Raw genomic sequence first — 10492 nt, 5'->3', positions numbered from 1 at the left:
ATAAAAAGGTTTACAGTTGATGAGAAAACTTTCCAAGTGTGGGCTGCAGTGTTTCTGTAACACTGTGACATCAGTACACCAACCTTCATTAATGTAGAAGCAGACTCCACCACCCTTTGTTTTCCCTGAGAGCTCTGTTTCGCGGTCCGCCCGGTGAAGTTGGAAGCCCGGCAGATTTAAGACAGCGTCTGGGACTCGCTCACTGAGCCAGGTTTCAGTGAAGCAGAGGGCAGCAGAGCGTGCAAAGTCCTTGTTAGTCCGGTTTAAGAGCAGTAATTCGTCGACTTTGTTTGGAAGAGAGCGGAGATTCGCGAGGTGAATGGAGGGGAGTGCCGTGCGGAATCCTCGCCGACATTCAAAAACAAAACAAAAACAAATCAGCGACCAATATAGCCACCTTTCTTTGCAAGGACACTCAAAAGCCTGCCATCCATGGATTCTGTCAGTGTTTTGATCTGTTCACCATCAACATTGCGTGCAGCAGCAACCACAGCCTCCCAGACACTGTTCAGAGAGGTGTGCTGTTTTCCCTCCTTGTAAATCTCACATTTGATGATGGACCACAGGTTCTCAATGGGGTTCAGATCAGGTGAACAAGGAGGCCATGTCATTAGTTTTTCTTCTTTTATACCCTTTCTTGCCAGCCACGCTGTGGAGTACTTGGACGCGTGTGATGGAGCATTGTCCTGCATGGAAATCATGTTTTTCTTGAAGGATGCAGACTTCTTCCTGTACCACTGCTTGAAGAAGGTGTCTTCCAGAAACTGGCAGTAGGACTGGGAGTTGAGCTTGACTCCATCCTCAACCCGAAAAGGCCCCACAAGCTCATCTTTAATGATACCAGCCCAAACCAGTACTCCACCTCCACCTTGCTGGCGTCTGAGTCAGACTGGAGCTATCTGCCCTTTACCAATCCAGCCACGGGCCCATCCATCTGGCCCATCAAGACTCACTCTCATTTCATCAGTCCATAAAACCTTAGAAAAACCAGTCTTGAGATATTTCTTGGCCCAGTCTTGACGTTTCAGCTTGTGTGTCTTGTTCAGTGGTGGTTGTCTTTCAGCCTTTCTTGCACTGAACATAAGTTCCCTGCAATTTCTGAAGAATATTACAGTAAATCTGGCTGAAACTTGGCCCAGACGTACAGCAGGTTTCCCGGAGGAGGGATGTGTTGAAAGTTGGACCTCAACTACTCAGGATGATTTTTAATGAATTTCTGAAATTTCCATAATTGTAGTGTATTGGCTGTATTGAATTGCATATAAATGTCCATTAATTTCTGAGGAATTCTACAGTAAATCTGGATGAAACTTGGCACACAGGTACAGTAGGTGTCCCAGAGGGGGGATGTGTTGAAAGTTGGACATCAACTACTCAGGATGATTTTTAATGAATTTTTGAAAATTGACACAATTGTAGTGTATTGGCTGTATTGCATTGAATACAAGTACCCTTTAATTTCTGAGGAATTCTACAGTAAATCTGGGTGAAACCTGGCACACAGGTACAGTAGGTGTCCCAGAGGGGGGATGTGTTGAAAGTTGGACCTCAACTACTCAGGATGATTTTTAATGAATTTCTGACATTTCCATAATTGTATTGACTGTATCGGGCTGCTACATTGTAATTTGTGCGCGCGCGGGTATAGTCTTTCAATCAGCACATAAAGCGAAAAGGCGCTACCGTAAAGACTGGTGTAAAAGCGCAAGGAAATTTATGCGGCGGATAGGAGGCGGCTGGCTTGACCGCGGCTCACAAATGACGGCTCACTTTACCGCGGTCTTTCATTCTAAGCGGGCTGGATGAGTGAAACTCGCCTTTCAGTCTGGGAGAAGAATAAAAGGAAGTGCAATCCCAACAGGAGTCTGTTACCATGCTGTTTGAGCTCAAACTGAAAATAACAAACTGATGAAAAGTGAAAAACAGAAAGATTTCTGTCTGTTATCTATTACTTTTGAATGAGTCGTGGCAGGTTTATATCAGTGGGAAAAGCTGTAAATCTCATATATAGTCAATATTAGTTAAAAGTCCCTCACTTTTAACATAGTGTCCCAATTTTGGCATCAATTTTACATCCCTGCTGTAAAAGGTTCGTGTGGACTTCATTTCCCACAATCCATTGCTCTGGGTCATCGAAAAAGTATTCATGAGAAGACCGAATATTTTATTTAGAGAGCAATGCAGAAAGGCTTGTTATTTATAACCAGATGTTTACAATAAGGAACCGTGTGGCAGCTGTCTGTGAGGGGACGTTGGTGGAAACGCGCGTTTGGCCGCTATTTGTTTCGTGACGCGAACATCTGGCTGAGTTTTGGTTGTCCTGCTCCGGCCACGCGGAACTACAGTCACAAGTGAAACATGTCCCACGGCAGCTACAAACCTGTGGACCGTGTCATTTTTGACATGGATGGATTGTTATTAGGTCCTGAAACGCATTTTTATCTTCTTCTGGTGATGTTGTGTTTTAAGTGCTGAAATCCATTCATTCACTCGAGTCGTGTTCGAGTCTGGTGAAGACCCGGTCCACCGCAGCCCGTGGAAAAACATTACTGATGTGTCGTGTAAAGTTTTTATATATGTGATGTTGAATTCGGCACAAATCTAAACCACCAGTCTGTGCTATCAACTTGTTTACCATAAAACAAACCAGTCTTTACACGAGTGTAAGTAAACTTGTGTTACCACTAAACGCAGACTCTGTAACTAAGTTACTTATACCTGGCAAATGATTCTGCCTAAGATGATACCGGCGTTTGGCCTGTTTTAAATGGGTTTTAATGAATGTTAAACACTGATAATGTCATCAGGTCAGATGTGCTCGTTTGTTTGTGTACCTGTAGGTTTGTGGTGAACACAATGTTCAGTGACATTTAAGTAAAAGCTGTTTATTTCCTCATTGTAGACACCGAGCGACTTTACACCGTGTCCTTCCAGGAAATATGTGACCGGTTTGGAAAGCAGTACACATGGGACGTGAAGACGTCAGTGATGGGGAAGAAGGCTCTGGATGCTGCCCAGATGATCCGTGATAGGCTGCAGCTCCCCATGACAGCTGAGGAGCTGCTTGCTGAAAGCAGACAAATACAAGAAAAGATCTTTCCCTCTGCTAAACTCATGCCAGGTAAATCTGACTTACCCTGACATTTGACATCAGTTACTGTGTTTTCCAGCTTTCTCTGAGCAGACAAACAGCAGTAAGATGCAGCTGTTTGTGCTAAGCTAAGGCTACTTTATTGTCTCCTGTAGGAGGAAACTGAGCGTCCAAACGGGACAATAGCAAACAGTAAAAACACACGTAATTTAAACTGCCTTTCATTGGGTATTGTGTAGGCTGTGGATCTTCAGGTAGGAGTGCTGCTCGTTCTGTGTGTGAATCATACCAGTGTGTGGAAGTGTTGTGACCGAAGGCTCCTCTCATCCAGTGTGATAGCTGCTGGACACCTGTAAACACCTGCATGAACATTAGAAGTCAGACACAGACGCGCATCCATCACGTGTCCATTTGTGTTACATTACACTGGCAGTTCATAATCACATACACCAACAACTCCCTGGATTTCATCCAGAAAGCCGTGTCATAATTAAATTATTGCAGACAGGATTTCATTTGTGCTGCTAATGCTACTAAACACAGGCTTAGTGAAACCTTTCACAGACGCTCCTTGTCTGCTCTTACAGGCTGGTGCTGCTGACGGTCATTGTTAAACAGGGAAACATCGCTTTAGTGGGCAGAGCTTAGTCCAGCTGCAGGTCAACACATGACAGATGTTCATGAGTGGATGAACAGCAGGGACTCTGCTAATCTTGGAGCTTTTTATACATGTCAGTAAGTAGTTTAGTTTGAGTGGACTCCAGTTTAGGTCTAGAGGTTTGATCTTCTGCCAACTGTATATGTGACCCCACAGTGACACAAGAAGAACTTTGATCACATGTTTTCTGCTTTGTGTGGATTAAACATGATATCCATTACTGGGCACGAGAGGCTTGAATCACAGCCAAACAGACTCTGACCAGTGGATGACTTCTCCCGTGTGTTCTTAGACCGGAGCCTATCACACTGCCCATGTTACACAAGAGCTTTAATGCATTTTTGTTTCAGTGTTGAATTAACTCTCACAGAGTTGGTTTCAACACTTTTTCAGGGTTTATAGAGCCAGATGTAAACGGACATGTTCAGAATAGTTAAATATTTAACACAATGCCAGTTTGTTATTTAACTCACAAAAATGTGTTAAAATAACACTAAAAGAAGACAAATAACTGCGCTCAGAGCTACTTTCTTGCTAGTTTCACTCCCCCAAGTGTCAACACTGAAAACTGTTAAAATTAATAAGAATTCCAATAAACAAATAAATTTCCAAATAAAAGTGTATTTTTGCCTGCAGTCATTAATACAGCTGAATGAAAACACCGTAAACGAAGGTATAAAATACAAAGTTTCACCTGAACACTGTTTGAATATCAAATGGTTTGTGAAATTTAAACTCAAATATTTTGAATCATACGACTTTCCTCACTTTGTACTGAGTGCATGACCATGGTCATCAACCTTTTCTCTGAGCAGTTTGTCACAAGAAAAAAGATTTTTTCCCAAAAGTATTTGGCAGAAAAGAGTCAAGACTGCAGCGAGGCAGCGTTATAATCAAAACTATCAACTTTAACTCGACTAGCTGAGAACAGCTCGTTTGATCTGGCATTCATTTCGTTTGATGGTGAAGGTTTCCCAGTGATAAGCTTTGGCCGTCTGATGCTTTTCAGCACGTGATCTGTTTCTGTTTTTAAAAGACTTCAGACCTCACACAGTCCACATGTGCCAGGTCTCTCTTGAAAATAAGGACTAATGTGGAATCAGGGCCAACAGCACACGGGTAATGGATCATTCAAGGATGCTTAGGTATCAAGTTTCTATGTGGTTACAAGTGTTTCAATAGTTTTGGTGCTCAGCAATCAAATGCTATAAATCTACTGACATACCTGCAGTCGGAGACGGGGAGAAAACGACGTTCATTATTTGAAGTAACAACACCAACAAATTCCAGTTTTCGTCTGCTGCAGGAATAATGTCACCAGACACAGTGGGATGTTCCCCACATGACACAAACCATTACCAGCTCTCTCCAAACTAAGTCCTGTTCTGTGTTGTGTGAGATATTCAAAAAGCAGCTTGATCATGCATTATATCAGATCAGTCGTTATTACAAACACGGACATACTTTTAATATTTCTTTTTAAACAATATAAAGACTTGAATTGTTTCTTGGAGAAATGCATGATCCTCTTAGGCTCATCCTACTGTTTGAGAATCACTGCTCTCAATCAAATGACAGAAATGATGTTTACTGCACGACTCATTAAAACCAGGAATTAGGTCCATTCCTAGATGATCTCCAGTGAGCTGTGAGAGTGTGCCATATACCTTAGCCCTCGGCTCTGTGCAGATCTCGCGTGTGGAAAAGTGATACCAGATGAATGTTATTCAAAACCAAATGAAATTTTGGGGCAAGTTTCGTACAATAAAATAAAGACGTCTGGAGCCAAGGGGATTGTTTCTCAGTCATCATAGTGTAGCTGAATTTGTAATGTGTGTGTTTTGACTGAAAACTAAAGCGGAGTTTTAAAATAACGTGCATCAGAAAAGTCAGGCTCTGATCTACACGCCTTTAAGAGCACACAGATGTCTGGATTTCTGCACATGAACCTCAGTCTTTCTGAAATACATATATACATATATATGTATTTTATACATATATAAAATACATATATAAAAGTCTGTATAAAAGTATCCCTTACAGGTACTTGATCATAAGTACTGGATTTCTGCTTTCACCTGTTGTCATTCTCACTCCCAGTGTTGTTTCAGCTGGGTCTGAGATGTAGGCAAATGTAGGCAAAGGCTGTGCAGCGGCACAAATATGAAAACAAAACCCTGAAACATACACACACGATTATCAACCAGGTGAGCCACCAGGATGGTAACTATTTGTCTTCTTGTGCCATGTGTTGTTTGGTACTCCTGTAGTACTCCAGTTGTACTCCTGTAGTACTCCTTCACCGCCACCTCCTAGCACAGATTCAACTAGCAACAAAAACATGGTGTTAAAAGCTTTTCTGAGTGAAATGTTGGGAATTTCATGAAAAACCATCTTTCTTACAAGCTGTTTAGCTGATGTTGCGTCACGTGCACCCTCAGTTCGTTGTGTCTTGTTAGGAACCTCGTCTATGATTATAGTTGATGCACTTGAGCTGAAGCTCGAGTGCGACATCCCAGAGCAGGAGACGAGGAGCAATCGGAAAATTCTGAAGGAATAGAAAAACAATCAGAATAACTGTTAATGTTGGGATGCAGAGGGCCTGGTTACACCTGCCTTTGAAGCTCACTGTGACAGTCAGCACCACACTGCTTCGTCCAACAAGGTCTCTGAATATTTCCACATCAGCGTCTGTCCCTGTATATGACATCAGGGGGCAGGAAACATCTCTCAGTAACTGGAAAACAGTATAAATAAATTCATGTGCTCTTGAAGGCAGCACTTTTTATAGGTCACAGGTAAAAATTATCCATGTGAAACGCATTAAATCACCACTCAGTAACCATCAAACAGACACATTTCTTCCCCTGCACAACCTGAAGTCCAAATTTCAAACTTAAAAAGAAAAAATGACTGTTATGCTCTGCAGGGGAATACATGTTGGGAATATTTCTTAATTAACAAAACACTTTGTTAATTAATGTTTTAATGTTATCCTGTAAATTGGTGAACCAGTATATTATTCCTACATTAAGACTAATTCTGCAACGCATGTACCACCAGGTGTGGAGAAACTTGTGCGTCATCTGCAGAAGCACAAAATCCCCACTGCAGTGGCAACCAGCTCAGCCGGCGTGACGTTCAAATTGAAGACGAGTCAACACAAAGAGTTCTTCGCTGTCTTTGATCACATTGTCCTGGGTGACGATCCAGATGTGAAGAATGGCAAACCTCAGCCGGACTCCTTCCTGGTGTGTGCCGGCCGGTTCAATCCCCCAGCTCCTCCGGAGAAGGTGAGGAGTGCACCGTCTGTTCGTCATTCGCAGCATTCGAGATCAAAGTAACAAAAATCTATTTTGTAACATTTGTTTTTGTTTTTTCACAAAACTCTTCAAAAATAGGAACCAAAAGTTCTTTACGTTTATAATTAGATAGTGAAATATTATTTAAAATAATTAATATTAAAACAATGTTTCAAAAAATAGTTTTTTTTGTCCTCTTATTATAATTTTTAGTTGTCTTAGATTTTCATGTAATAGATAATAGCAACATGATTTTCTATTAATGAGATGATTTTTGTGTGCAGGTGAACGATATTTATTATCAGCAGGTGGAACAAAATCTTTACAGTTAGAAAAACATTCTTGTCTGCTTTGCCTCGAAATGTTTGATCCAGTGCGTTTATATAGTGTGTGTGTGTGTGTGTGTGTGTGTGTGTGTGTGTGTGTGTGTGTGTGTGTGTGTGTGTGTGTGTGTGTGTGTGTGTGTGTCCGCAGTGCTGCTAATACATTGAAAACACACAGACAGGCACTGATACTCACTAACTCGCTATTCTTCTCTTTAATGATCTTTAAAGATGTTTCTGGCACAAATATCTTTGTGTCTCATAAAGAGTTATTTCAGGATGTAGAACACGGTAACGAGCGAGAACAATCCACTGAAACGTCGTCACATCAGAGGATTTCCTGTACTGCAAGTTCTCAAATTCAAACTGAGAGACAAACTAAATAAATAAATGAATAAACAGTGGTTATCAACAGAAACCACTGTTGGGCTGCTTTGCAAAAAGAATTTACAAAGGATCACATCAAATGCTGAAACAGGGAGAACTGATATTTTCAAGCCTCCTTCCTGCAACACCTTTGTGTGAGGACACTGCTGTTGTGATTCGGTGCCGTGTAAATACAGTTAAATTCAATTGAGTTGAAAAATGCTAAAAATGAATGGTGCTACTGAGGAGACGTTGGCACAGGACGTGTGTGCTCAGCACAGTCCACTAACGCTGAGCTGATTCCACACACTGGATGAAAGTCATATGTAGAAAATATGATCCCAGAGATGAAAGATGCATCTTCAGTACTGCAGTAGAACTGCAGTCAACAGTAAGTCACACAATGTGCCAGTGTGTCAGCCAGGAGCTTTTTATTTGCAGCTAATGTGTTCCATTTGCAGTAATGCAGACAGGACCTAATGTCAGCCGCTCTCTGCACTGACAGGCACACACATCTTCTGCAGCACTTTGATCAAAAGTGGGAAGCTTTCAGGGTTCATGGGCTGTTTAAGATATATTTTCAGGCACTCTGGAAGCCATTTGCAGCGTTGAGTCAGTCAAAAATAGCTGCCAAATATCTCCCTAAAAGAACCAAATAACAGTGAGAGCTGACCTACTTTATGATAACACTCTCACTCTAGACCACACGTTAAATCTGCTGCTGATTATTACACCGATTCAATATGTGTTCAGGGATGTTCATTGTAGCTATGAACCCTTCATTTCATGTAGGTACAATATTACGTACATATTCATAAAAATTTATCTTGGAGAGTAAACCTAAGCAGCATTTTTAATCCTTCTCAGAAAGGCGCATGATAATGATCACAGAATATGTGCTCAGCTGAAGCGTGCATTGACTTACAGACACTGCTGGAGTAGCAGATAACCTCGAGGTTACATGAAGGCTTTTGCTGTTTGTATTAGCTAACTCGACCAATCAGATGGTTCTGTGTCTCCTCTCTGATTAGCACTGGTTTTGGACAAATAGACAGAGACTGTTCCTACTGCTTTGACTGGTCCCAGAGACACAGTCACCTCTGTAAAATAGAAGAGGTGTTGGAGTACCAGGAGCCACCAGAGGTGGAACCTTGATCAGAGAGGTGACCACAGCCAAAACAATCACTCCAACACTTTCAGAGATGCAGGAACATGCCAGGCCTTTACACACGGAGTCCATATGGAACAAAAACCCTATTACAAAGACTTACCCAGAATACTGGACTCTGTAACTGCTGACTGGAGGGAACACTGGTGGAAGTAATGCGAGCTGAATGTCACCTTTGAACCCTGGAGCTTTCAGCACTGAGGAAATGCTCTTCCAACTTTTAGTTTACTTCAGTTTTTCCCTGTGGAAACAGGAGTCTTGTCTTTTTTGCTGGGTTGAATTTCCTGGTTGGGGAGGCTGTGTAATAGCATCTAGATTTCTGTCACAAGTTTTCATTTATCATGTTGAAATTACTACCCTTTGTCAGCATCTGCACGATGCTGTTCTTCACTTGTTTCTTCTAAAATCGCTCCCATGCTGTACGCGAGGATACTCAGTGGTAATTCTGCTGCTACACTTTAAAGCTGAGTCTAAACGGAGTTGTCCTTTGCTTGTGAATGGATTTTATTCAGATTTTTGCTTTGACTGTCGTGAATCAGACCAAGGATGTTGCCCTTTTCTAAGCCCTGCCTTCAACTAGCACATTTACTGTCTTCACTTTTGTTCAGGACAGCCAGGAACAAACGTTGAACTGGCAACATATCCTTGGAACATAAAGCCTGAAGAGGTTACTGCATTTTAATGTGGAAAGAATCTTTTATGTGAAATATTTCTTATTAACAGATGCCCACACGCATTACTCATCACATTCAACACTAATGCAAATAATTCTCCATTTGAATGATTTTCCTGGCTTTATAGAAATGACCAATAAATGACACCGTTGGCTTGGAAACATGAAAAGTGCAAATGAAACGAAAGCAACAACAAAACAAACATTTTCATTCTATGAAGTGAAATGTGGGTGCACTTTATGCATTTGTTGGTTGGCTACTGTAACCTGTAGCCACTTGTAACCACTCACTTCCGCTACATATTCTACTATGAAAACCTGAACTGTGTGCATACATGTCCTGTAGTTTATATATATGAAGATTTTACAACTGTGGTGTGCAATCAGCTTGTGATGTTGTTGCTCCCTGCTTTGAAGAATGAACCAGGTCTGCAACTGTTTGCAGTCAGTTGCAATAAGCCAGCAATGAGTGTCAGTCTGTGTCAGTTTGAGAGTAAATGGGGTCAAAATTACATGCAGTGTTTTTATCATGTTCGCGTTGTTGATTTGTGTAGAAGAGATGAATAGTGTATTGATAATGAACGTCAACAAGAGCTTTGCTGTGAGCATTTAGTTTGTGTTACGTTTGCAGCAACGTTGGCAGCAGGTAGGAGGAAAGTGGAGAGTAAATAACAAACTTCTAGCAGTGAGTCAGTGACATTGTTATTCAACCAGTTCTAAAAATAGCTGATGGGGATGGAATAGGCAACATGTAAAATGAGCGTGCCACGCTCCTTTGAGTGATTGTACCAGAGCACTATGGTCACCGTGTAGACGCCTCCAGGATGGAGGGCATTAAAGCCCCGAATCATCTCAAAGGCACACGACTCTCATTCGGACACATGTAGCCGATTACATGTGCGATCCAGACG

The 10492-nt window shown here is 41.7% G+C and overlaps 1 protein-coding gene across 1 annotated transcript in view; it reads left to right on the top strand.

The window, feature by feature from the left end:
- Window positions 1-2217: 2217 nt before the first annotated feature.
- pudp (pseudouridine 5'-phosphatase) overlaps window positions 2218-10492 on the top strand; it is a 145343-nt gene continuing 137068 nt past the window's right edge. Inside the window, exons 1-3 of the mRNA XM_080876846.1 lie at window positions 2218-2422; window positions 2903-3121; window positions 6813-7042. Of these exons, the coding sequence (XP_080732972.1) occupies window positions 2359-2422; window positions 2903-3121; window positions 6813-7042 (513 nt within the window). The 5' untranslated portion in view covers window positions 2218-2358. The remainder of the gene's footprint in view (window positions 2423-2902; window positions 3122-6812; window positions 7043-10492) is intronic.

The sequence above is a fragment of the Rhamphochromis sp. 'chilingali' genome (genome assembly GCF_963969265.1).
Source record: "Rhamphochromis sp. 'chilingali' genome assembly, chromosome: 3".
Lineage (NCBI taxonomy): Eukaryota > Metazoa > Chordata > Actinopteri > Cichliformes > Cichlidae > Rhamphochromis > Rhamphochromis sp. 'chilingali'.
The sequence above is the reverse complement of the archived record's forward strand: the minus strand, read 5'-3'. Positions and strand labels throughout refer to the sequence as shown.